The sequence below is a fragment of the Selaginella moellendorffii genome, unplaced genomic scaffold, assembly GCF_000143415.4.
Source record: "Selaginella moellendorffii unplaced genomic scaffold, v1.0 SELMOscaffold_84, whole genome shotgun sequence".
Lineage (NCBI taxonomy): Eukaryota > Viridiplantae > Streptophyta > Lycopodiopsida > Selaginellales > Selaginellaceae > Selaginella > Selaginella moellendorffii.
In genome coordinates, this window is record NW_003314345.1 from 143539 (window position 1) to 170743 (window position 27205).

The 27205-nt window shown below is 43.6% G+C and overlaps 5 protein-coding genes and 1 pseudogene across 5 annotated transcripts; 2 read left to right on the forward strand and 4 right to left on the reverse strand.

The window, feature by feature from the left end:
- Window positions 1–1790: 1790 nt before the first annotated feature.
- LOC112341504 (peroxidase P7-like) lies at window positions 1791–3163 on the reverse strand. The gene is made up of 3 exons (XM_024661717.1): window positions 2913–3163; window positions 2662–2853; window positions 1791–2598 (listed from the first exon to the last, which is right to left on the reverse strand). The coding sequence occupies exons 1-3, from the start codon at window positions 3123–3125 to the stop codon at window positions 2017–2019; spliced, it is 987 nt and encodes a 328-aa protein (XP_024517485.1). The 5' UTR covers window positions 3126–3163; the 3' UTR covers window positions 1791–2016.
- Window positions 3164–3698: 535 nt separating this feature from the next.
- Window positions 3699–5693, reverse strand: LOC112341483 (pentatricopeptide repeat-containing protein At4g02750-like). Its single transcript, XM_024661665.1, has one exon. The coding sequence runs from the start codon at window positions 5691–5693 to the stop codon at window positions 3699–3701; it is 1995 nt and encodes a 664-aa protein (XP_024517433.1).
- Window positions 5694–6042: 349 nt separating this feature from the next.
- LOC9651832 (peroxidase A2) lies at window positions 6043–7596 on the reverse strand. Its single transcript, XM_002987788.2, has 4 exons — window positions 7578–7596; window positions 7072–7388; window positions 6809–7000; window positions 6043–6751 (listed from the first exon to the last, which is right to left on the reverse strand). The coding sequence occupies exons 2-4, from the start codon at window positions 7330–7332 to the stop codon at window positions 6167–6169; spliced, it is 1038 nt and encodes a 345-aa protein (XP_002987834.2). The 5' UTR covers window positions 7333–7388; window positions 7578–7596; the 3' UTR covers window positions 6043–6166.
- Window positions 7597–8116: 520 nt separating this feature from the next.
- Window positions 8117–8836, forward strand: LOC9651903. The gene has a single exon (XM_002987717.2). The coding sequence runs from the start codon at window positions 8172–8174 to the stop codon at window positions 8643–8645; it is 474 nt and encodes a 157-aa protein (XP_002987763.1). The 5' UTR covers window positions 8117–8171; the 3' UTR covers window positions 8646–8836.
- On the reverse strand, window positions 8777–12772 carry LOC9651833 (trichohyalin). The gene is made up of 11 exons (XM_002987789.2): window positions 12586–12772; window positions 12298–12527; window positions 12015–12249; window positions 11945–11961; window positions 11853–11868; window positions 11769–11802; window positions 11387–11715; window positions 11303–11316; window positions 11176–11254; window positions 11024–11116; window positions 8777–10970 (listed from the first exon to the last, which is right to left on the reverse strand). The coding sequence occupies exons 1-11, from the start codon at window positions 12767–12769 to the stop codon at window positions 8872–8874; spliced, it is 3330 nt and encodes a 1109-aa protein (XP_002987835.1). The 5' UTR covers window positions 12770–12772; the 3' UTR covers window positions 8777–8871.
- A 2009-nt stretch (window positions 12773–14781) lies between these two features.
- On the forward strand, window positions 14782–25277 carry LOC9651904 (annotated as a pseudogene).
- The last annotated feature ends 1928 nt before the right edge of the window (window positions 25278–27205 follow it).

The following is a 27205-nucleotide window of genomic DNA, read 5'->3' on the forward strand; positions in this document are numbered from 1 at the left end:
CAAGCTAGTTTTTACTTGTTTCCATGTAACTATACACTTTTGATTGATAAACATGTATGTGCATTCCCATGTCCTAATGGACTAATACAAAAATTAGGCATGCCACCTCTTAACAAGCTACTTTATGTGATTCTTTTATGTCTCAACTAGACTTAGTCTTGAAGTAAAAGTGATCATGGTCATCTATTGCAGATCAAGTTGATATCCAAATCTCCCCCTTGAGCTAAACATAGAATAGAGTTGGGGAGGCACCACTGCTAATGGATCCCATTGTCAACCACCTTGTTGAAACACATGAGCCATTTATTCCTCCACTCATCTAGTTGACTGGGTTTTACTTGCTCTTTCACAATGGTGTAGTGGAGGCGCACAGTTGCAACACCATGAGGCCACAATGGCAAATAAATGTCCATTGAAGTGATAATAGTTATATACTTCCTAGAGTGCTTATATTTATGTTGCTTTCCATATTGCCCAATGCCTCCCAAACTGACATGCCAACTTTAGTTTTTGTCACATCCCACCAAATTTGCATTCCCCAACCATGTCATCCTCAACATTAAATGCATCTCCAAAGTGGACTTGTAGCCAGACCTCTTGTTCTTTCAAACCAATGAAGAATATCCTCACTCTTAGCTTCAAACTCTAGAATATCCTTGCCATTTTGAGAATTTGTCTCTATACCTCTTTTGCCATATCAGAATCCCAAAGTATGTATCACAATATTTTTATCTTTCTACATTTTTGCACTATCAATATATTTCATCATGAAAATGTTGTCCCATTAGTTACCCATTATTCACCACTAACTTGTAAACAACCAAAAAGAATAATTTGAAAAACAGTTTATAAAAGTTTGAATATAAAAAGAAATAATTTATTTGAAAAGGTTTATAATTAAAAGTGCATTTTTTTTTCCAATCAATTAAAGGTTTTAGAATTTTTATGGTTAAGCTATTGGGAAAAAAAAATCTAAATTTAGGAGTTATAAATTCAAGAGCTTACATAACCAATAGTTTCCAAAAGGCAAATATGTTAATCCACACTTGCTTAAACTCTTTGCTTAATCCACATCTCCCCACAAACCTCCTCTCGCACTTCTTTAACCTCAAACAAGACAAAGCTCCTTGCTCACACTTTGTTTACCTCAAACAAAAAGCTCCTCACTCACACTTCCTTTACCTCCAACAAGAAGAAGTTCCTTACTCATGGTTTCTATATTGTAGGATCCCAGTCTAAGTCCTCGATCAAATGCTATCACCACCATCTAAGTATTCCTTCCCCCTCGAGCATGGTCGTTGATTGAGCTACTGTCAACTGTTTCAGGGCCTGCCATACCACTCAAATCCTCCCCTACCTTGTCGTCCATTGCCATCAGTATGTCTTGCTCATCACCCACCAGCAGCAACATATCATGCAGCCTACATTCCTCTCCAGGAACACTACAAACCACACCTCTATGTTGCCATCCTCCCAAGCTGGTGATGGAGCCGTGAACTCTGGTGTCCAAACCCTCAATCTAACTTGCTCTTTATCTAGTTCCACTTTTCATTGCACCGCCACAAAGTCCCTAGGTTTAAGACACCTCTTGCACCTTCAATTGAGATTGAGGGGTGGCTGGGGAGTTGGTAATTGCATTTGAGATCGAGGCCAAATTGGAGCGGCTGGAGAGATCTATCCAGGAGGCTGGATACAAGCCCGATGATTTGCAGCTGGGTGAAGAAGAGGGCATCACATCTTCACAAGGCTCGCGATAGCGGGGGATGATTGCGATGGCCAATGCCACGACGTTGTGGAATGTGCGAGTCTGCTCTGATTGCCACGCCACCACGAAGATCATCGCTAGGATCTCTAGCAGAAAGATCGTGGTGAGGGGTTCTAGCCGATTCCACTACTTCGACAAGGATTGCTTGTGCAAGGGTTATTGGAGAGGACAAAAAACGAAGAACCCTAAAAACAGAGCACTGCGCGAGAACGAAGAGGCTATTCGATCGATCGATTCTAAGATGAGATGGATCAATTGACTCGGCGGCATTTCTTGCGGATCTGGCCGCTGGTGCCGGTGAGCGGGCTGATGTTTCCCATCTTCACCATGGCGCTAGCGAAATCCGCGAAGAAGGCGCCTTGATCGTCGCGGTACCTGGTGACGATGGCGCGCGTGGAATTCGGCCCGGAAGTGGAGTAGAGCACCTGATCGGAGTTGAGCAGACCCACACTGGCGTGGAGATTGTGGTAGTAGAGATTGTCGAAGTGGAGTGGAGTGTGGGCGTCGAGCGGCGCGACGACGTTGTTGCCGTGGAAACGCGGGCATTTGGCGCGGAGATCTTCCCAAAAGTGTGGCTGGAGCGTGGAATCGGGGCGCCCGGATCCAGAGAAGTTGTAGAGGCGATCGCGGAAGCTCACGCAGCGGGAGAGGCCGATGGTGTGGGATCCGGAGAGCGCGACGAGCTCTTGCGCGTTGAGACCTTTGGCTTGGAACTTGGAGAGAAGGTTCGCGAGCGTGGAATTCGGTGGTGGGATCTCGTTGTTGGCGGCGCTCCGGTTGGCGGTGGTGCTATCGCGGCGGCCCAGTTGCACCGCCCAGCTCGGTCCATCCAGCTGTTAGTCCGATCGATCGAAAGATCACTGTTTGAAGTGTAAGAAAGTTCTTGGCATTCTTACCAGGACGACTGATTCGCGGGCGAGGATGGCGAGAATGTCCGCGCACGATACCACTCCCGGGCACGATTTCTCCACTGCAAACTTTGCTCGATCCACCACTCGAAAGCCCCTCGCGGATCGGTTGTTTGGAACCGCGCCTTTCTCGCCAGTGAAGCTGGGAGTGTCGTCCAAGAGCAAAGAAGCATCGCATCCCTGCATGGACAGAAGAAATGGATATTCCAAGGATTGAGCACTACGAAAGAGACACTTACATTGACGAAGCAGTCGTGGAAATGCAAGCGTAGCAGCGACGCAGCGATCCGGGGCTCCTTGGCGATGGCTTTCTGGAGCACGGCACGAACAGTGGGGATCAAGGTTGGGCAGGATTTGTCGTAGAAATCTGGAGTGAGCTGCGCTGCCGCACAAGAGAACAAGCACAGTAACGCGCAAGGCAGCAGCAGCAGCAGCACCACCACCATCGACATGATCGAATCTCTCCGGACTTGGAACCGATCAATCGTCGAGCTAGAGAGAGGGATGATCCTGTTCTTGCACAAAGAAAGTTTCGGTTTTTATAGCGAGACCCGGTCTGATCTCCGGTCCCATCCACTCGACCAAACCCATAGCCGAGAGAGAGAGAGAGAGAGAGAGAGAGAGGGGAGCACCGCAAGCTTGAGACGTCGCCGCGAGCGATCAGCCGCGTCAAAATCCATCCAAAACGAAGCGCGCCAACCGCGATCTCGATTGACGACGCTTGCGACCAATCCATTCTCTCCAGCTTGTGAGAAACTTCTTCTTTCTGTTCGATCTGCTCCACTGTGACGAAAGGTGAGTCGTAGCGAGCGAGCGATCGCGCGGCCCCGTACTGCACGAAACGATGCCCCACGAACAGACAAGGATCCCCAGACACAAACTTTTTTAAATGGAGAAGCCGCGCGCGAACTCCCATACAAACCTAAGGAGTTTATTGTCTGGAATGGATGGTTTGCTCGAAGGTCACCATAGAATTTGGTCGTAAGACTCGACGTAGGCTTTTCCAAGTTATACGTCTTTGTTCTTTAGGTGGTGTACGACCACATGTTGGCTATCAGTGAGTAGAAAGCACTGCTAGGCACTGACGGATAGCTTGAGTTCTTCTTGCCATCGTCATGGTCGAAAACTTTGCCATTGTCTCGCGAGAGATTGCTTCTCGCGTAGCCTCCCAGCAAGCACGTCCACTCTAGGTCGCTGGGCACAAACGGCATGTTTTGCATGGCATCCTGGGCATCTCGCGAGTGCGCAGATCGGGCAAGCAGATCCACCACGCCAGTGTAGTGATCTTTAGAAGGCTCCAGCCCAAAGTCCACCACCATCGACATCAGAAACTTGCGAGCACTCGAAACCTTTCCGGCATGGCTGCAAGCGATGAGCAGCGATGTGAAGCACGAATCACTTGCGCGGCCTATCTTCACGTCGCCACCATTCGTGATCATCGTGTGAAATGTGAGCATCGTCGCTGATTCCAGTTTGTTGTAGGCATAGCCCGCGATCATGACGCTCCACGCAAGTCCATCTCTCTCCGGCATGGCATCAAACACCGCCTTGGCCTGATCGATGTGCCCGTTCCATGCATACGCTGTCAGCATTGCCGTCCACAGCGCTGGGTTCCTCTCGGGCATTCCTTCCAGGGAATGTCTTGCCTCGTCAAGATGCCCATCAAGCCCATACAGTGGTAGCATCACTGCCCAGCTCACAGCGTTTTGCTCGGGCATCTCTGCTAGCAGCTTCTTGGCCTCCTCCACACACCCGTTTCTAGCGTAAGTCTGGAGCATCGACGTCCAGGAGATCAAGTCCCGGAGAGGCATTGCCTCAAACAACCTCTTGGCTTCGCTCAAGCACCCACACTTTCCATACACGAAAAGCATTGAGTTGAAGGACGGAAGGTCCAGCTGAGGCATCGAATCCAGCACACGCCTCGCCTGCTCCAAATCTCCAGCTTGAGCATATGCAGCGAGCAACGAGCTCCATGAGAGCACATTCACTTGCGGCATTCGATCAAAAGTGGCTTTGGTCTCGGCGACGTGATGCCGGCTGTAGGCGGCGAGCATGGCGTTCCACGCGATTAGATCTCTCTCAGGCAAGCGATCGAAGAGGAGCTTGGCGTCCTCCAAGCGATCGCTCTGAGCATACGCATGCAAGAGTGTAGTCCACGAGACTAGATCTAGTTGCGGCATGGAGTGTAGAATGATCCTAGCTTCGTCAACCCTCTCACACTGTACGTAGGCCATTAGGAGCGCATTCCAAGCAACTAGATTTGTTTGAGGCATTGTGTCGAACAAGGCTTTAGCGCTTTCCAAATGCCCGTGCTGGGCATAAGCGGCAAGCATTGCAGTGCAGGATATGAGGTCGTGCTCTGGCATTTCTTCGCTAAAGACTGCCCATGCATGCACGAGACCTTTGCTCTCAATAATGGTTCCCAGCATTGTCGTCCATGACACGATGTTCCACATCGGCATTGCCTCAAACAAGTCCTTGGCTCTTACAACATGCCCTTCACGGGCATATGCAGACAAGAGCACGGACCAGGAAACAAGATCCTTTTGTGGGAGCAAGTCGAAAGCCCTCTTTGCTTCGTCTCGAGATCCATTCTGTGTGTAAGCAGCCAAGATTGTGTTCCATGAAACAAGACTATGCTGGGGCATAGAATCAAACACTTCTTCAGCCTCCACAAGATGGCCTGCTTCGGCAACTGCACGAAGAAGAATGTTCCATGAAACGACGCTGGGCTGTGGCATCGCGCGGAAGAATTCTCGGGCCTGGTCGAGCTGCCGGTTGCTGGTGTAGGCTAAGAGCATCATGTCCCAGGAGAAGGAATCATTTTTTACTTGGTTCTTGTCGAAGATCTGGCGTGCCAGGGCGGGGCTTCCACACCTGGCGTACATTTCAATCAGCTTGTTTGCGAGGAAGGAGTCGGAGCTTGCGGAGAGAAAGGAATGGGCTGCCAAGTGAATCTCTTTTGCATCATTGAGCGTTCTGCAAGATTGAATGGCTTCCACAAGCTGCCTCCTCTCCATTCATCATTAAAAATTTCTCTCGAGTTTGAGACGTTGGAGCAATAAAGTAAATCGACCCTATAGGGTTTTCCTGTTCAGATTTTCACTTGTAGCATCTCTTCTTATTTGTCTCTCTCCCCGGGACGTGATGGAGAACTTCCAGAGCTCCAAATGATCTATTGAAGATCATGAAAGCATTAGAGAGCCTTTGAAAGTTCTCCATTGCCTCTTGGGAGGGGAGACATGGACATGGACATGGCGGGTCTTCTTTGCATGCTTCATGAAATCCTTTCTCTCTCTGTTTGTTCACCCGTGTTCTTGCTCACAATAAATTCGGACAGCCCCTCTAGTTTTCTATCTGAGAATCAAAGAAAATGCATTCTACTTTTTTTCTTCTTTTAATCTAAAAGGATTCACTTCACAAAATCTTAGTACTTACTTGGAAGAATGAATGAATCAAAGGCTAAAAACGCTACAGCAACTAAGACCCTGCTTCAGTACTTGTGATTGACGAACCGGCACTCCTTCCTGATCTGGCCCTCCGATCCCAGCAGCGGCTTGATGGCAGCCATCCTCACCATGGACGCTACAAACTCCTGGAAGAACTTTGCCTGGTCGTAGGCAAATGCCGTAACCAGTGCGCTGGTGGGAGCATACGGCGCAAACAGCACCTGGTCCGACGTAAGAACACCCTTGTGAAGCTCCAGATCGACGAAGAAGTGATTGTCAAACTTGGTGGGAGTGACGATGTCCAGAGGCGTCGTCTCCTGCGCGTTGCCTTTGGGAGGACAAATGTGCTCGAGGCTGCGGAGGAGCGCCGGGTCGATGCTCGGATCTGGCCGACGAGTTCCCGCAAAGTTGTAGAGGCGCTGCCGGAAGCTGGCGCAGCGTGACACGCCAATGGTGTGAGAGCCCGTCAGTGCCACCAAGTCCACGATGGACAGGCCCTTCTTGGCAAATGCGGCGATGAGCTGCGGAAGCGTCGAGTTGGGAGGCGGGATGTCTCTGTTGGCCAGGCTGCGGCTCGCAGTCAGGCTGTCTCGACGACCAAGATGAACTTCCCACGACGGGCCTCCAGTCTGATTCATGCCACACAGAAAAGAAGTGAGATCAAAGATTAGTATCGAAGTACGTACCAGGACGACCGAGTCCCGTGCAGCAATGGCGAGAACGTCGGCACAAGAAACAACACCCTCGCATTCCTTCTCCAGAGCTGCCTTGATCTCGTCAATGACTTCGAAGCCACGAGCCGAGTTCCTGTTGGGATTGGCGGTCTTTTCTCCTTTGAAAGTATGCGTATCGTCCAGAAGTATGGAAGCATCACATCCCTGCAAGAAATTCACATCTTATTCTCATAAAAAACAAAGAAAAACAAAGAAAAAAGAATGCAACAACTTACCAGAACGAAACAATCGTGAAACTGAAGCCTGAGAATGTTTGCAGCAGTTCTGGAATCCTTTTCCACGGCCTGCTGCAAGACTTCCTTCACGATAGACTCGGCAGCGGGGCACTTCTCCTTGTAGAAGCCAGGCCGCAACACAGCAATTCCCATCTCCGCAGAAGTAGCACCACCGGGAAATGGAAATGGTCGTCCTCCTGGGAATGGAAAACCCCGTCCTGCTGGGAATGGAAAGCCTCCCACGCCAGGCCTCGGTATCATGCCACCGGGAAGTAAACCCGGGATGGCTGGAAACTTTGGAACTTGCTCCTTCGGAACTACTGGATACTCCGGAACCTTTGGCACTTCGGGGACCGGCTGCTTGGGAAGAATCTCGGGAACTACTGGATACTCCGGAACCTTTGGAACTTCGGGGACCGGCTGCTTGGGAGGAATCTCGGGAACTACTGGATATTCCGGAACCTTTGGAACTTCCGGGACCGGCTGCTTGGAAGGAATCTCCGGAACTACTGGATACTCCGGAACCTTTGGAACGGGAACTTCTGGAACTTTGGGACCTTCTGGCACTTTGGGTGGAATTTCTGGAACTGTGGGTATTTCTGGAGGAACCTCCGGTACCTTGGGAATGATTGGAACTGCTGGAACTTTGGGAACCTCCGGAACCTTTGGAACTTCTGGAATGACTGGAACCTCTGGAACCTTTGGAACTTCTGGAACGACTGGAACTTCCTTCGGCGGGACCTTTGGAACGATCGGGATCTCTGGAATCCTGGGGATCTCCGGATCTTAGGAATCGGAATGGTGATCTCTCGTATCTCTTGCGCGCCACTAGCTCCTGGAAAGAATCCATCACCAAGCTGTGGCGGGATAAATCCTTGGAACCCGCAAATCCCCCTCATCCACTGCCCAAGGAAAAGAACGCGTAGCGGGACGAGAAGAGGATCCATGGCTGGAGAAGAAATCTCGCAGCAATCCTCTGGCGCTTATATAGCAGCTCCATTCTACCATCGTAGAAATGCGAGAAGAAATCACCGCGGGAGATTCCTTCTCCCCTACTAGCGAATAGCTAACCCTAACCTAATCGCGCCCAGAGGTGAGAGATGATGTTCGTGGTTGCGCCATTGCTCTTCTTCCTGGCATCGCTGCCTCGATTGTCCGCCGCTGACGCCATTCTCCCCAGCGCCGAGGTGTCGCGATTCTTGGAAGAGCATGGCCTTCCCGGCGGTCTTCTCCCCAATCTGGTCACCAGCTACTCGCTGCGCGACAACAATTCCACATTCGTCGTCCATCTCCAGCACGAATGCTACCACCGCTTCGAGAATCTGGTGTGGTATGGCACTACCATCTCTGGGAAGCTGGGCTATGGCAAGATCGAGAATCTATCGGGAATCCAGGCCAAGGAGCTCTTCCTGTGGCTGGGAGTGACGGGAATTCGCGTGGATGAATCCAACCGAGACTACATCTACTTTGAGGTGGGGATTGTGTCCAAGAGGCTGCGCGCATCGCTCTTTCGAGATCCACCATCGTGCTCAAAGTCTAGTGGCTCTCTTGTGGATCTACACGAGGCAATCTAGAGTTTTAGTTCCTCGTCTTCTTCCTGGTGTACGTATAAGTGCTCTTTCAAGAGCCTCCATCGTGCTCAAAGTCTAGTGGTTCTCTTGTGGATCTAGATAAGTTTAATCTAGAGTTTTGGTTCCTCGTGTTCTTCGTGTTCTATGTATCTTTTTGTTATTAAGATAATTCGAAGTGTCACACTCTTGGTGTTCTTGGTGTCACTTTGATCCATCGAGAAGAAACGAACTAGAAGATCGAGGATTGCTCCAGCCTCCGTCTCTCCTTTTGCCTCGCGCGTCGAGCTTTTCTCCTGAGCGTTGCCACCGACGGCGGCCTCACCTCCTCGTCCAGTTCCACGTAGTGTTTCTCTGGCATAAGACTACCATCCCACTCTATCACCGCTTGAGCTCCTCCATTTCTATCCCAGTGTTCTTGCTCACTGAAAGTAGGCTTCTTCTTCTTCCGCTCCATTCTCTCCTCTTGCTTTTCCTTCTCCAGTCCTTGCTTCTCGTGATATGGCCGCTCCTCCTCATGAACTTGCTGCTGCCCATCCTGGATCTGTTCTAGTGCTTGACGCTTCTTCTTCTTCTTCTTCTTCGGGTTCTCGGAGAGCTCAGAATTTTTGTCCTCCGCAAAAACCAGCTGGTTCTTCTCTTTCCTCTCGGCCACCAAAGTTTCCTTTTCCACTCCATCCGGTTCAAGCCCCTTCCGTTTCTTCTTCCGTTTCTTAACGTGCTCTACATTCTCTTCTTCTGCTTGAGGCTGCTCTTGCCCCTGCTCCACCTGAGCTTCTCCATCTTGTTCTAGCTCCTTACGCTTCTTCTTCCGTTTCTTAACGTGCTCTACATTCTCTTCTTCTGCTTGAGGCTGCTCTTGCCCCTGCTCCACCTGAGCTTCTCCATCTTGTTCTAGCTCCTTACGCTTCTTCTTCCGTTTCTTGACGGGCTCAGCTTGAAGCTGGTTTTCCCTTTCGTCCTCAATATGCTGCTGCTCTTCCTGTTCGACTTCCTTCCGCGTCTCCTTCCGGTTCTTGACGACCTCGAGACTCGGTTGAAACGGATTTATCTCTTTTTCCGACAAAGTTCCCTTCTCCGAGCACTGTTCTTGCTGCTGCTGGTCCGTCTGAGTTCGTCCATCGTACTCCAAACTCTTTTGCTCTGCTTGAAGCTGGTTCGTTTCCTTTTCCCCCTGGATTTGTTTCTTCTTGCCTGCAAGCTTTACTTTCACTGGCCACTCCCGCTCTTCTTGCTGCTCGTGCTGCGCCTGAGCCCCTCCATCCTGGACTAGCTCTTGTTCTGTCTCCTGGCTTTCGGACTTCTTGCGTAAATAGTTCTCGGCCTGAAGCTTCTCAGCCGCGAGAGTTTGGTTATCTTGGGCCTGCTCCTGTTTTAGCTCGACGAGATTGAGGGGTGCTTTCTCGTTGTTTGTCCCGCAGACAGCTCCGGTAGATCCTGCCTCCAATTGCTGCTGTTCATCTGACACTTTCTGGATATGTGCTTGCTCGCAGTGCTCTCTACTTCTCTGCTGCTTATCGCCCATGGATTCATTGTTTGCCTGGTTATCGCCCGCCACCTTTTCTTTCTTTATCTGGCAGACAGCCTCCATAGGTGCCTTCTCGCATAGCTCGTTTTGTCTCTGCGGCACCGCCGTGGACTCCTTGTTTGTCTGACACGAAGCCCCAGTGAGTACTTTCTCGCAGTTCTCGTTTCCTCGCTGCTGGTTCATTTCTGTGGCTTCGAGCTCGCCTCTTCTCTTCTGCAGCTTATTCTCCGCCACCTTTCCTGTGGACTCCTTACACGGAGCTTCTGAGGCTGTTCTCCCGCAGTGCTCTCTTTTAGGCTGCCGCATCACCGTCGACTCATTGTTTGTCTCGCAGCGCTGGCTACCCATTTCTCTTAATTCCTTGTCCTTCTGACAAGCAGCACTGGCTGCCGGAAAAGATGGACCATTTTCGAGCCCTTCACCACTACCATCCGGCTCCATCTTCACGCGAGTTGCAGCAGCTTGAGTAGCAACCCGTTTCTCGCTGGCTGCGTTTGCAGCATTCTCAATCTTCACTTCGGCTCGACTAACTTTCGCTCGATTTTCTTGCTTTTGGAGCTCCTTCACGCCATCCACCGAACGGACACCCGGTTGTCGATCGCCATGGTGACGCTCTTTCTCCGCGTCATGTCCGTCTCTCCGATCACCACCACGGTGACATTCTTTCTCCCCGTCATGTCGACTCCTCCTCGCTTCTTGATCATATATCTGGCTTGGACGAGCCTCCTCATGTCGGTGCTTCTCGTAGTTCCTGTTGTACTTAGAATCCTCCTGTCGGTGCCTCGCTACTTCGCTACTAGGACCTGCGAGCAAGTTTTACACATTTACATCAGGATACTATTTACACTTCGCTTACCCTCAGAGGTCACGTTTGATGGCCTTTCCAGCAAGTAAGGAAACAGGCCAGCTTGCTCTAAGCGATGGAACAGACTTCTTCTATATGCACTACCTGGATATGAATCAGCATGAAGAGACAATTTGTGCCAAGAAACGATAGCTTCTACGTACATTTTCGGATTGAATCAGACAACAAAATGCAGCGGTCCCGAGCTTTTGCCAACGCGATCAGTATCTCCGCCTCTGCAATCTACAAGTACCAGGCATTATTTAGAAAACATGCTGTGAAGCATCCTACCCCGGCTGCATCATCTGCAAACATAAAAGTTGGGTTACATCGAAAACAAAAACCAAAGGACGAAAGCATGAGAGCAAAGCATACCGATGAGCACCAGATCGAATTTGCAGTTCCATTTCTCCAGATGGAAACTATCACTGCAGGAGAGGGTGGTGCAAACAACGGATGCGTTGCTCAGCACGTTTTCCTCGGCAATATAATACGAACTGTAGGCCCGCTGTTCACTGATAATGATGCCCTCGAGGGTCAAGCCATGGCAATGCCTGTCGATCTTTTCCATCGGACCAACACGAACGATTGTTCCCCGGCGAGGAACGTAGGCCTGGCCATCACTGTCCAAGAGTCTGCTTGAGAGACTCAACGCTATCTGGTCCACAGCATTGTTGTATGGTGCGCACACAAGTATCTTCGCACTAGAAACACAGAGAGACCCTTGCATATAAGATCACACAAAAGAAAAACTTACTATCGGGTCGCACACAATGCCGCAGACACAATTCCTGGAAAAACGTAAGTAAGCAACAGATCAATGCAAACGTAGTCGACTTACCAACAATTGTCTCTCTCTGTACAAGGCAGAACGAAGAAGAGTCAAGTGTTACTCCAGCGCAAAAACAAAAAGAGAAGAAACGAGCCCCTTACCCGTAAGTTCAGCCGTCCTTTGGAAAGCACAAAGATTAATAGTCTGGACTTCTCTAGCTGTAAAACAAACCTTGAGCAAGAAGAAATCCTTCCCGGAGATGCACCGAGGCCGCCACAACGCGGCCTTGTTCGTGGTTCAACCTTAAACCAGCGAGCCAAGCACCTAAGTGTACCGCTTCCGGCCTGATGGTATTCAGAGGGCGCACAAGTTGATCTCTTAGTCGTGGCGAGATATTCTCCGCTTTAGACACCGAGAGGAAGCACCGACGGAGTGTGGCCGTGGTATCCAAAAGGAAGACATCATACTGGAAATGTAGAAAAAGATGTTGTAGTTCCAAAGAACCGAAAGTTACCTTTCCTTTGACGGGTTTTGTGCCATGGTGTGCTCTCAAGATGGTCCGATCGTTGATGACCCCAGTGACAATGCCGATCGCCTTGAGCACACCAGCGCGATCTTGCACAGCAACGATTTGCGAGGGCTCAAACCGCGACTGGGAACCCAGCACCTCGATGTGGCAAAAGAGGCCGCGAGTTGGATGCACGGTCACCTCACAGTCGAGAGCATTCACTTGTTTCTCACACCCTGTAAATCGCGCATGAGAAAACCACGTTTCGTTTCTCTTCCCTGAAAGCCCCAGTACCTTTTTTGAGCAGGAGATCCGATACCCGTGAGTTGCATTCTCCGAAGATCCATTTCTTGTGCTGGTGCTTGTAATCTTCAATCCCCACAAATGAAACGCGGTCGAGATCGGAGCTTGAGGAGATTGGCACCTTCCCTCCCAGAAATGCGAGAACCACGGCATCAAACTCGTCATCGGGATTCATAAATCCCACCGCTGGAACCCTAAAAGCTTGCAGAAACAGGGATTTTGCAAAACATCTTTATTCCCTTAAACATTCTGTTTAGCACTAAAATAAAAAAGGAAAATGGTTCTATAGTTTAATGGTTAGCTGAACTTTGAATCCAAAAGCTCTAACTCAATTGCTTTATCCCCAAAATATCCCTTTCAACTATAAATTATATATTAAGGTTTAAGTTAATAGAAGTTAACTTTAACCTTTTTACTAGTTTTTATTAGTTTATAAAAACGAAAATGGTTTTCGAGCAAAATGATTAACAAATTAGTCATTGAAATTTTTTTAAAATATTTGTGGAAAAATTTTTTATCCTAAAGAAAAAATGACTCTCAGTCTAGGAATACAAATTCTCAAGACTCAACTAACTTCCTCTTACCAACAACTTTACATAAGTTCACTTTAACAAATTCTTATGACTCAACAATATGTTTAAGCATCAAATATTTTACCTATATTTTCATTGACATCCGTAAAATGCAAATAAATACCCAAGACTCAATCACAAAAATCATATCATTGGATATCCATATTGCATTAATACCTTTAAGATCCAACATAAAACCAAAACATTAATAAAAAAAATGACATGAAAAATCAAGGTCTAAGGAAAATTCCTCATCACTCGAAACAATTATATTACTTCCATTAACACAATTATTAACGATGTCAATGCCTCAACTACACACCCTCTCTAGCCAAAGAATGACAGCATTGGAGCACAAAACGACTCCCAAACATATAGCTCAAGGAGCGAAGGGACAAAAGCACATAGCAACTTGGAATAGTCCAAGAACATTTAGCATCCCAATGCTAAGATTAGCATGCAAAATAGAGTTAAACAAAGTTTAACACTATTTTAGCATATTAGTGGTTTAATACGAATATATGGGTATTCCATCACTAATTAGCATGGTGTGGAACTTGGGATTAAACCTAAGCTAGATGCAAAATAAGAATAAGTATACAAGCAAGAGTTAGATTATGTTGTAAATTGGTTAGCTATATTCAACCTACCCATTATCCCTATTATACATTTGGAACCTTTATAGCCCTTTACCTTGAGAAATACACACTTTCAGCTTTCACCTTTAGCCACTTTAGAGTTAGTCTTTGGGATATGAAACTTATTAAATATGAAATGGTGCTAAATTACGAATTTGGATACGGGACCAACACCATCATATTCAGGACAATCTCTACATTTCGTAGATATACCAAATTAGCAAATTTAGACATTTTACATAAATAATAATTAGAATAAAATTAGGACTAACACAAAATACATAATAGCAAGAGTGTTTGGTAGACACAATAAACTATTATTTGACGAATATTGAGAGATCAAGCTCAATATCACAGGGGTTCCCAACACTAATAAGTGCAAGTCAACATATAAATTTCTCCTACCATGCAAAGTATGCTCATCAAGAAACACATAAGAGTTTCCATCTTATATTTATTCAGCATAAGTACATATGTGATAACCAATTGCTCAATTAACTTGGGTGGAGACTAAAAAAAGATCCAGCAATACTAACTTTCTGCTATTGTGGCAATAAAAAAAAATATCTGAAAGGATTAACCAATTTATAACTTTTGATACCTCATTTGCGACAAGCATGGATAGGAACTTTGAAGTACAATACAACAATTTGTGTGTTTTACAAAAAAGCCAAGCTTCAAACATACAATTGTCCAAGTATATCAAGAAGTTCAGGGATATGTAGGTGCATATAGTTTTCACCATTTATCCTTTGGCACTTTACCACTTTATCCCTTGGACACATGGGCCAAAGCAAAATTGGTCTTATTGAACAAAGGGATGGAATCAAACTCCCAGCTAAGGAATGAAGGAATTAAAGCACATAATGTCTGCTGAACATACAACCCAAAAAGTAGAGGAACAAACATATGAAGCAACATTAAATTAATCCTAAAGCATCCATCAACACTAGAACCAACTCTCAAAATGGAGCCAAATGCTATTTCAGCATACTGATGGAGTCAACCTTTACATCCCATGCCACCATGCAAACTACATTGCTTCCATCTCCAACAAGCTCAATCTCTTGAGAAAAGAGCAGTTGGAGCAACAATACCCCCACCAAACCAGCATCCTTTCTGCCTTATTCCTTCACCAAAGTCCAACAAGCTTCCCATCTAGTGGCCCCATATGTGGAGGAGCAACGTAAACCACACCCAGCTAGCCAAAGTGAAAGGTGGCCAGAACTGGGTCCACGTTAAAGGCTCCATATGGTTTCCGGGAGGAGGGACACACTTCAAGCATGGAGCTCCCGAGTACATCCAGAGGTAACACTTTTCTTCTCTCTTTTGATCCATTGATCCATCAACTGTAGACAGGCTAGGAAACATGACCACGGATTGGAAGGGAGATTTACAGACTGCTGGAGTGGCTCGAGGTTTGGACATTGGCTGCAGAGTTGCAGCTTATCTCTTCAACCTCGACATCCAAACCATGTCGTTTGTGCCGCTTGACTCTCACGAGAATCAGATCCAGTTCGCTCTGGAACGAGGAGTACTGGCTCTTGTTGCAGCGCTTGGAACCAAGTGCTTGCCGTATCCTTCCAGATCCTTCGATGCTGTTCACTGTTCCCACTGTCGCGTCGATTGGCACGAAGATGGTAAGCATTAGGTGGAATCTCGTACATGATATAAAAATTTCCTTTCTCGTGAATCTGCAGGGGGTATTTTGCTCAGGGAAATGGACCGGATTTTAAGACCTCATCTATTCTGCACCTCCAGCTTATCGCAAAGACAAGGATTTCCCCGAAGTTTGGAACATCCTGACCAACATTACAGAATCTCTTTGCTGGAAGGTGATCGCACGGCACGTCCAGACTGCGGTTTGGAGAAAGACCGCCAGGTCCTGTCAGCTCGCCAAGTCCAAGCTGTGCGCTAACCAAAGCAAGGAGTTTCTAGACAACTCGTGGAACAAGCCACTACGACTGCATTGCCTTGTCTGAGGACAATGATTGCCAATTTCGTCGATCTTCCTTCATGGCCGGAGCGGCTTACAACTTACTTAACTAACTTTGCTATGTACTCCAGTATGTAGTAACGGGATTTCTTATGCATAGGTATCAGCTCATCTTCTTTCAAAGAAGACACATCTCTCTGGAAGGCAAAGTTGGAGACTATTGGAAGCTGCTTAATGTATCCGAAAGTTCCATTCGGAACGTTATGGATATGAATGCTGGCTACGGAGGCTTTGCTGCTGCCTTGTTACTACAAAACAAGCCCGTGTGGATCATGAACGTGGTTCCATCGGAATCTAGCAACACTCTCAACGTTGTGTACGGTCGAGGCCTCGTAGGCACCTTGCATAGCTGGTACATAGGCTTGCTCTTATTCACTTGGCTTCCTTCTCATTTTTTGCATCCACAGGTGTGAAAGCTTTTCGAGCTACCTGAGGAGCTACGACTTGTTGCACGCATATCGCATGATGTCCCTCTATCCAGGGAGAAAAGGGTGCCAGATCGAAGATATAATGCTGGAATGGATCGGCTGCTGAGACCAAATGTAAATTTTCTCATTTGACTTCTGAGAGTTGATTCTAGCTACTACGACACAGGCTCTTGCAATCTTTCAAGATTCCTCACGTGCGGTGCAGCGCGTTGGCCCGAGTCCATCACATTCTTGAAAATGATGAGCAGCTTCTTATATGCTCTAAGAAGTTCTGGATCGTCGACATGTAAGGTAGAGTATGGTGATGATTAGTCTTCGAAGTTTTCCAGAGAAAGCACTGTGGTGACAGTATCAACAGGGTTGTCAGTATTCTCAGGCAGACACAACGATTTCGTTTAGGAGCTATTATAGTCCAGCAAAGGTCGTAAGGGAGAGGCATGGCTTTCATATCTTGGTTAGTTTGTGCCAACATGAATCTCCAGGTGTGGTCATAGCTCCTACACCGATCAAAGCCAGTTTGCGCGAGGTAAAAGTTCGTTTTCGTTATTTCTTTTTACTCTGCTTTGTGCTACTTATGGTCCACGGGAAGATCATGTCAAGAGCCTATAGATATAGTTCAGTCTTCTTAAGACTATACTTCCAAGCCTCAAGTCAAACTCTACATTCCACTGCCATCTTTTATATCTTCCATGAGGTATCCACTCCAAGATGCAAAGGCATCATAATTTTCAAAGCCCAGCTTTGCTTATCATGTGTTCTTAGTGTGAGAAGATTAATATAGTCTCCCTAAACCTAATGCTTGCAATGAGATTACCAACATTTTGAGGCTGACAAACCTGAATTTTACAGCTTTCTTCACTACCTTCAAGGAACCCCATGGAAATATCATATGTTATTCAGAGTTTATGGGCTTTGAAACCCAGCACCTTATCCCAGTGCTCAACTGTCATGAATTCCATAGTGTACCTGCAAAAGAAGGTACCATTCAAGAATATTATGTACTTACTAATGCAAGTAATAAGTTGTGGGTGTTATGAGGGAATATAGAGAGTTGGGAGTTTGAGTGGGTTTGAGGTGGATGATAACCCAAAGTTGCTGTAAGTGACACTTGTGCATGTTCTTCCACATGACTGCAAGCCCATGATAAATTCCAAACACCTATATATGTGAGTCCACCTGAACAAAGAAAAACCAAGCAAGTATTTCAGAGCTCTAAAAGTATTACTTCATTTGTGATCTTATGGGGAAGCTTCCATTGCATGGATAACCACAGTTATCTAGCCTTCATACTCGCTCTATTCATTCCTAAAGCATCCAAGTTGCAAAGAAGTCTGTGCTTTTTGGCTTTATAGTAACAATTTCCCAAGTCTGACAATAAGAAAGTATAGAGAACTTAGCCCTAGATCAAAGAGCATAGGGAACAGAGAATAGAACTATTATCTCCCATGTCCAAAGTTCCATTAGAGGCGAGCTCAAGGATCTCAGTTGACCATTGCCTGAGCAAAAGAACACTCAGCCACCAGGGGAAAGAGGACATAGATCATCAAACAAAGAAAAAATAAACTTAGCTTTTGTTCTTGAAAACATAGTCGTTACTTCCAAGTTAAAATTTTGCAGCTTGCATCTAACAAAAACTAAAAAACTTTCTCAGATGCTTGAAAATTAAAATGGAACCTTGATAGGATGCTATCTTGTTTGTCTTTGCCAAAGGATAACTGTTCTGATGCAACTTGGCCAGCATTCTCATGGGTTTTCTGGACATTTGACCTAGAAAAATTCATCTTTGAAGTAGAGAGCTTATCCACACAAAAACCCACAGTCAAGTTGGAAAGTATCAAAGCCACCTTACTAAGACAGTGCTAAAAATGTGGAACATAATCCCCAACATGTTTTGCAAGAATTAATGTAGATTCCTTAGCAAGAATAAAACTTCTGAGAGACCAGAAGTGTGTAAATAATAATCACCAATTTTCTTAAGAGAATGAAAAGACAAAATGAATATTATGGGATATTCTACTATTTAATATCTAAGTATATTCTAGGTATTGCTTATGCAAACCAAAAATACATTAAAAATAATTTGAAACCAACCACATATAAGGTATAGCAGATGCAATCTAGCATATGAGTAGCTATACTCTCTTTTTCATGTTGCCCTTCATACCTAACCACCTAGGACAACTCAACATCTGAGCACTATGCCATAGTAGACAGCGACAAGCCAGGGTTCATCTTAGGGTTTAGCTGCTCGCATTGCCACTTGCTCACTTCAGCACAAAATAATGCCATCCATGGCAGTGCCAACAGTGGGCGGTGGGACTTGGAGCAAATGGGGCAGCAGTCCTTATGGCTAGGCAGCATTGACATGCAGCTGTAGCAGTATTAAAAGATCAGTAGTAGCAGCAATGGTGGTGGCAGAAGACCAATCTCCACTTGCTTCACTATCATCACTAGACTCATTGTCCCAAGTGGTAAGTGCTCTCTTCTCTTCCCAAAGAACCTAGATGTACTTTTACTGTTGTTCCTGTTGTCTGCTGCTATAGCAAAGATGTTCCTTTCTTTGCCATGAAAAATGGATTGATGATGGAAGAAGTTACTTTGGTTCGTGTGACAATCTGTACTTTGTGACCAGAGCATCAAACATATTGTTAGGGCATTAGGAACTTCACAATATTTTGAGGGGGGTTGGTTGGCTTGGGGTGTTTTTGATGAAGCAACCACTAGACATAACAGCAAAGTTGTGGGAGCTAATTGCCTTTGGAAGCTGCAAGAAGCAACTAGGGAATGATGAATGCATATGGCATTTTGAGGTGGGTTGGGATAAAGGTTTGGAATCATAATGTTTGTTTAGCATTACAAATCATTGATCTAGTGTGGCATGCCCAGTAGTTTTAACAAGTTATAGATTATAATATACCATCATCCCATTATATTGTGGTTGTAGAGCTTTGTATGAACATATGAGGTGATACAGTCTATGACATTTACATTGGAGTTGTAAAACAGTTTAGTTAGCCTAGACTTATGCATGAAGATTTTGGACCGATTTTAATCTCATTGAAAAAGATATGAATGAGACTTTAGGTCTGGATGAGCATTCTTTCATAGAAGGGCCCTTTAAAATAAACACTAGAAGATAAAATCCATAAAACACATTAAAATGTGTTTATAAAAATTCAACATAAAAAACCAATTTACTATCACATGTTTTCAATATAGTTATTTAGGTTTTATAACTTAGTAGAAAGATCAAACAAACCATTCTAGCATTCTTACTAGCAATAAATTTTCCTTTTTTTCATTCTTAACATAAATTTCCACAATCCTAAATAAAACTTTTTCCATTAATTTTTTTTTATTTTGAACTTGGTTGGCTTAGACTCCTTTGGCAGTGAATAAATAGTAGTCAATTTTGATTCTTATCAAGAGGGCCATCTCCCTTGAAAGCCCTTGAAAGTCGAATGTTCAAACTTTCTAGAGATGCTTGAATTTGGGGGCATTCCCTAAAAAATTCAATTGTTTAGCTTATGACATTCAATTATAAATTAATGCTTAAAATATTTATACCTTAGTAAATATAATTATAGAATCCCAAACTTGAATGTAGTCAATTTGCTAAAGAATTGCACATACAAACCATCTAACAGCTTTAATTCAACAAATATATTATAAAACAATTTTAAAATTTTATAAGGATATTTTATATGTTGCCCAAGAACTTTTTCTGGTACAAATAAAACAATTAAAACAAAACTTTATAGCAGTTTTTGAGTTAGTTATTTTAAAAAATATAATATTCAATTTTTTGATTCTCAAATCTTAGAATGTGTGAAATTGCACTATGACTTCATCAAGTGCTTAATGTACTTCTTACACCATTTGCTTCACTTTCTTTAAATGTTACTAAAGATTAATAAATTTGTTTATGATCTTTTACTTAACAATATGGTAGAAATGGTCACTCAATGTTTAACCATATATACATTCAATGAGCTGGGTTTATAGTTAGATGTGCTAAAATTTTGTTATATCTTTTTGCTTAGTTTTGTATGACACTCAAATGATGCTCGACTAGAAGTACCATGGTTAATGGCATTAATAAACAGCTACCTTTTATAAGAGAGAGACTTTTCAAGAGTCACTCTTTGTATTATTAATCCAGAAGTGAGTAAAATCTATATAGTTTTACCAAGTACAAAATTCTTCACTACTCTACATATATTCATTGCATCTCTATCTTATGTATTGAGCTCTAAAACCTTCTTAAGCTCAAACTTAAACAAATCCTCACTATTATAACCTTGATTTACAATCTTCTCAAACAAACTTACCAAAACGCTAATGACACACAGCCCATAGATATAATCACTTAACTCTAACCTATATAGCTCCTTAAATCAAACATGACTTAAAGCCATTCTTGTGAATGAAATAGTGTAAGAAACAATAAAAGTATTTTTTACCTTTTCTTATTAGCTGATCACTCTGCACTTCATGTATACATTGCTTGGTGTTTGATTGCTTCATCTAATTTACACTATGGGGAAAACATAATTGAATTCAAAACCTTAATAAACCATAGAGCAAAACCTTTGCATGAACTTTGTATATTAAAAGTAACAGAAAAAAATGCATAATATTTAGTATTTATTTTGAAACTTTTTGCCTTAATATTCATTAGAGCTTTTTAACAACAAATATTTCATAATCATTTAAAAGTGGTTGAACTTCTCTAATTTCATCCATTTCTATGCTTGATTTGTTAAATCCTTCTTGCTCACTCGGTGGTGTGGTTGTGCATGAAATTTCTCAAATATGTTCAACCATTAAATTTCATCTTTAAACTAAGATTATTAAAAGCTAAATCAAAAACTATACAGCATGAATAGGATAGAAGCACCAAGTTATTATACATAATTAATTGATAAATTTTTCATTTATCTAATCCTCAACCAATCTCCAATACCCAAAGATCTTTAAATTATTATTCAATCTGAAAGATAACCAACTTTGATGCAGAATATGCAAGTCAAACTTGATAATCCACATGTTTTCATGAATTTAACATATGTTCTAGTGGAAATTCAAGAGCAAAAATCAATCTAAAAATTAAAAAGGGGGAAGAGAAAAATTAAATTTATAAGCCTATAAAATCTACTCACTTTTTGGATCTTGAGTGCAATTTTCTTTATCTTCATAGTGAGAACCATAGATAATACAAATGGATGTTGATTCTTTCAAAGATAGGAAAGCTCAATGAGATCTATGGAAAACGATCGTTAAAAGATTTATCAATTAAATAAAACTTATATAGAGCAATGAGATTTCTATATTCTACAGTCTCTATTTTTTGTATAAGAGTTCAATATAATAATGTTTATTGAATATAAGAATCTATGCTTAATCACCTTACTCTACCTATATTGAAGTATAGAAGAGCCTAAAGTTACAAGCAATACAACCCCAACGTTGGGAGGTCACCCAACCCAGTATTATTCAACACTAAGGACATTTAACCTCAAATCTCCTAATACCTGTAACTGATTGAAAAAAGGGTGCATTTTGTTTATAAACTTTTTCTCGACCATATATTTAATATGTGTAGGAAATCCTCTTTAATCAACTAAAAGCCATGTTTTCTATATGAAATACCACATTATAAACCCTTTTAAATGAACCCTAAAACTTATATATATTTTATAAGACCACCTAGCTACATATCATGTATGTTTAAAGCTTGGCTTTTTGAGTCATAAAGCACACAAACTGGCATGTTGTGCTTGAAAGTCCCTATCCATGATATGCTCAAATGGGACTAGGGTGATAAATACCCATACCACTAGAGCAATAGCCTAGCATATAGATTTTTGTCTTGGTTAAGAGAGTTCTAGAAAACCATATTAGAGCTTGGAAATAAACATTCTCTCCCATGCCATAACCACACTCTATAAAAGCTTTCATAATAAAGTGGTGTGCAAAATTAACAAGTAAGAGATTATTGAAGTTTCAAATGGGGTAACCATAGGTTAGTTGAGGTTCAAATCTAGATAGAGATATAGGGACTTGATTGGAAATTTCATGCACAAAGATTTCTCTATTTATGAGCTTTGTGAGCTTGAGTAGAATAACAACACTTATTCATCAAGTTTTTTTTTGGCTCCAATCTCATTGCTATTGGCTTGATATATACCAACTTGTAAATAACCAAAGAGAACGATTCAAGAGACGATCTATGGGGTTCAAATATAAAAGGAAAGGGCTCATGAACAAGAGTGCATCCCCTTTTCCAATCGGTTAAGGGTTTTGGGATATTTGGGGTTAAGTGTCCTTGGGTTTGAATAGTATTGGGCTGGGTGACCTCCCGGGAAGTCCAAATTTAGGAGCTTATATTTGGTATCGGAGCGGTCTCAGGTCCGACTTAAGGGAATCACACCACATATTGATTGACATCTGGCTGGTTCAATTTACTCTTGCTGGGCTCGACCCGAGGGGTAAGGAGCGGGGCTCTCAAGAGAGCTGCGGCTCTCAACTTCCGTTCACGAAGGCATGAACTTGCAGGGAAGCGTGGTAGATTGTAAGCAACTAGAGAAAATGACTCAAGAGACAGTCCATGGGGTTCAAATATAAAGGGAAAATGCCCATGAATAAGAGTGCACCCCTTTTTCCAATCAGTTAAAGGTCTTGGGATACTTGGGGTTCACAAGGGCATGAACTTGCAGGGAAGTGTGAAAGCGTGGTAGATTGTAAGTAACCAAAGAGAACGACTCGAGACACGGTCCATAAGGTTCAAATATAAAGGGAAAGGGCCCATGAATAAGCCTTTTCCAATCGGTTAAAGGTCTTGGGATACTTAAGGTTAAGTGTCCTTAGGTTTAAATAGTACTGGGTTGAATGACCTCTCGAGAAGTCCAAACTCAGAAGATTACATAATTGTGACAACACTACATTGGGATGGAGTTAAAATCTTATTTAAATCCAACTCCAAAAAAAACTAACAGGCATCTACTATTACTTTCTTGTCCTTATTGCACCTCCCTCACTCTTATCAATGTTTTTACTCTCTTTGTCTTTGAGAAGACTATTAGCTAGCAATATTTCATTTTAAGTACAGTTCAAAAATTGTATAGCTGCACAATTGGTTTGAAGCTAAAAACTCCTTTAAAAAGCTCTAAAAGATTATATAAAGAGTTATTACTTATTATTACTCTAGCCTCTTTAACCTTATAGCATACATCTAAGGCCTCTAGAGGATGATATTTTTTATGCCTCCCCATTCTAATACACTACATAACAACTCTTGAGTCATATCTTTAGAATTTGTGTAATATGGGCCCAAATGTTTAGTTGTTCTAGGGGCACTAAGTATTTAGCAGTCCCCTAGGTGACAATTTAAATTCTTGTAGGATAATTTGCTATGCTATGTAGCAATAATTATTTTTAGAAAATAATGCTTTTTTTTTTTAAAAAAAGTATTCAAATTTTTTAATAAAATAAAAAATTTTAAGAGAAAGATTTTAATAATTATATAAATTATAATTAAATTAAATTATAATTTTCATTTTAAATAAATAATAAATAATAATTTTTAATATAAAGGAGTGTGCTATATTATCCTGTGAAATGTAATGATGAAGTTTAATATAACCATGTCCAATATATAACAAGAAGTGCCTTTATGGTTGAAGCTTTAGACTAAGCTCTAGTGGTCAGAAATATTATATAGTTCTTTACTCTTCATGTGAGCAAGATACTGAAAAGTCGAGGCAAAAGTTAAATTATAATTAGGAAAGCTAGAACCCTAAGAATAACATGATTTTTATTAGTGATAATTAAGAATAATGATATTAAACTTTAATTAGCAACGGATTAGAGAAATTTTTAAAAGGAGAAAATCACAACAGTTAGTGGGTCATGAATTTGTGAGACAATCCATTTGTCATGAATGCCTGTAAAACAAAAAACTGACTGGTGAAACATATGGGTTTGAGATAATAGATTCAAACACAGAGAAAGAAAAAGCTTGGCAATTGTTTTGCTTGGGGATTGGCTCCAGAGACCCAATGGTGGTGATCCCATTGGAAAAGCCCTTATCTGCCATTCAACATTTGAGATGCAAGGAAAAATTGCACAGTAGCCAGGGTGACAGGTGGAAATACTCACCAGATACTACAAGATTGCACCCCATTGGGCACAAATGGACTGTAAACAAACCACCAGGTAGATAAGCATGCTAAGGGTTAGGCAATGTTATTCTTTTCGGGTGGTCTTAGGCTTGCAAGTGATTTGTCGTTGACTTGCGCATTGTAAACAAGGATGTGTAAACGTTTTGGTAGGCCTAGCATGGACCAGCTAATGGAAAACGTGCAACTTATGGGACATACTGGTTACGTGCACGGAATAACATACAGTGAACCATGGAATTAAAAATGTGAGATGTGATCTCTGTAGGATACCTCTTCTCCTGCCCCTGTTTCATAACCCACAGAGGAGTGTAGAAAACAAAAGCTGTTTTCAGGACCAATCAAACAGTTTTCATTTCCAAATGGCTGCAATCTTGTTGATGACTGTGTTGCTCATGATGGCTGGAAGATGGTGTGCATTGATAGAGCAAGATTTCTAGCGTCACTCCACCCCGTGAGAGATGCCCACAAGATCTTGTGGTATATGTACTGGGTGGAATTCCCCTTCCTCTCACAAAAGACGCTCGAGTTTGATTCATATCTTGGTTCGTTTGTGCCAACTTGAGCTACTGCTGCAGGATATCTATGCGAAGGTCATGTAAGAGGCCAAGATTTTGGACTCACTCGGAGGTGGAGTTTTTGTCATCCTCAAGAGCTGTGCAGACGTTTCCTGAGCCGACAGTCCATAAAATTCACTTTAGGAGGACATAGAAATCATTTAAACATATATTCAGCTGACGAAATCTCTATCAAGTATTAAAATGTCAGCAATTAAGCAATTCCTTTCTATTAGTTGTCTGATGTCGTTGTAGTATACCGGTGAGTATTTCCGTCTGTCACGTGGACAACCCGGGTTCGATCCCCGCTAGCTTGTATCCCTTCTCAAATGCTGGTGGCCGATACACATTCACGTTGAGCTGCCGGTACTCTTCCGGATTGGCAGCGGGATTGGGACACCAGTCCACCTCAATGCTGCCCTTCGCATCCTCACACGTCTGGGAGGCATAAATGTGGACACGCAGCTCCCGGCCAGCAGCTTGAACGCACCCAAGATGATCCACTCCACGATCACGGGGGGCTTTTCCAATCCAACAGCGCTCCTGATTGTGGGATCGATGAGCGCGCAGATCCCAGTCTCTACCAGCGGCTGCACGGGCTGAGGAAACGCGTCCAGCACCAGATGCTTGAGATCCTGGACGATGCTCTTGTTCTTGTCCGTGAAGATGGCGTTCTTGGCCTCGTACTCGCGAATGTACTCTCGCATCTCGGAAATGCTGTCTGGGATGCTTGTGATGCCCATCCTCATGCCCACGTCGTGCCACACAACATACGCGGCCTCCTTCTCGTTGTCGGTCCACTTGCGGAATCCAAACTTCTCGGAGAAATCAATGGGACTGATCACGTTGAGGCAGAGGACGTAGGCGAATTGGTCGTTTGGGATCTTGAATTTGTTGTGGATTCCATTCAATCTCCTCACCGCGTACGAGCCGCGATCGCTGTCGACGTGGTGGTGGATCATCTCGCTCACCAGAATGTTGGTCTCGGCGGCGCGCTTCTCAGGATCCTTGAGGCCGTACTTGGTCTTGAAGAGCAGATTTGTGATCCCGGGGATGCCCAGCGTGCGGATGGTGCCAAACTCGAGCGCCTTTTGTGAGAGGAAGGGGAATTCCACCGAGTACATATACCACAAGATCTTTTGGGCATCTCTCACGGGGTGGAGTGATGCTAGAAATCTCGCTCTCTCTTTTCTCTTGCCAATGCACACCATCTTCCATGCTGCAGCCATCATGAGCAACGCAATCATCAACAAGATTGCAGCCATTCTGAAATGGTTGCGTTGTGAAAACTGTTTAATCTACAATCTGTGCGTGCAAAAGAAAGAACGAGGTTGGTGAAACAAAGGGGTATTTATACCAATGATCCAACAAAGATCACATTTCACGTTTTCTATTCATGAGATTGGAAAGCTCACATTTGAGTATGGAAAATTCCCCATTTCCTGTAACACATTCCCCTTATGACTGAACAAACAACCATACTTACTGGAAAACGTGTTTGATTTGTAAAAATGACATTTGCAGACAAGCGTTTGCATACAGGTTTGCATTTCATTTGTAGAGGGTTGCCAAGTTAAATGAATATTCAAAGTTAAACCAGAATCTTTTACAGTCTTTTATGTTTCTTTCTGTAGGTGGGAAGCAATTGTTGGTGCAATGGCTTGCCAAGCCACCTCTTTTGATCATCCAGGGAAAAGACGAAACTCCTTGTGAGATTGATTCACTATTTGCAGTGTAGCTTATGAACAAGGCCACGAGCAAAGCCTCTGGACTTGCAAGTTCTACAATGAGTTGAAATTTGATTTATTGAAGAGATTGATTGTGCATGTAGGGAGGGTCCCAAAGGAAGAGATTGAGGTTTGCTACAGTTAGGTGTTTTTGAATGTCTTCAATGAGATGCAAATGAAGTTCTTTAGTGATTATCACCATTGTGAACCACCACAAAAAGATGGTCCTACTGTCTACATTGCAAATGCTCAGTATGTGAATATCAATAGGGAAATTTTTAAGACTCCTTTCTGGAGATTAGCTTCTGCTACCTGCCCACCAATTGTGAGTCATGGAACATCATCATTTCCACTAGGTAGTAATGCTCCAAATCAACAATCCTTGGTTGTGACAATGGATTTTGCTGCTTCGAATGATAATAATGCAGTAGATGCCCAGATAGGGCAAGCACTCTCTAGAGGACTTTCTAGCGAGCAACAACAGAGCAACATATCAGGTCCTATGAATTCTAG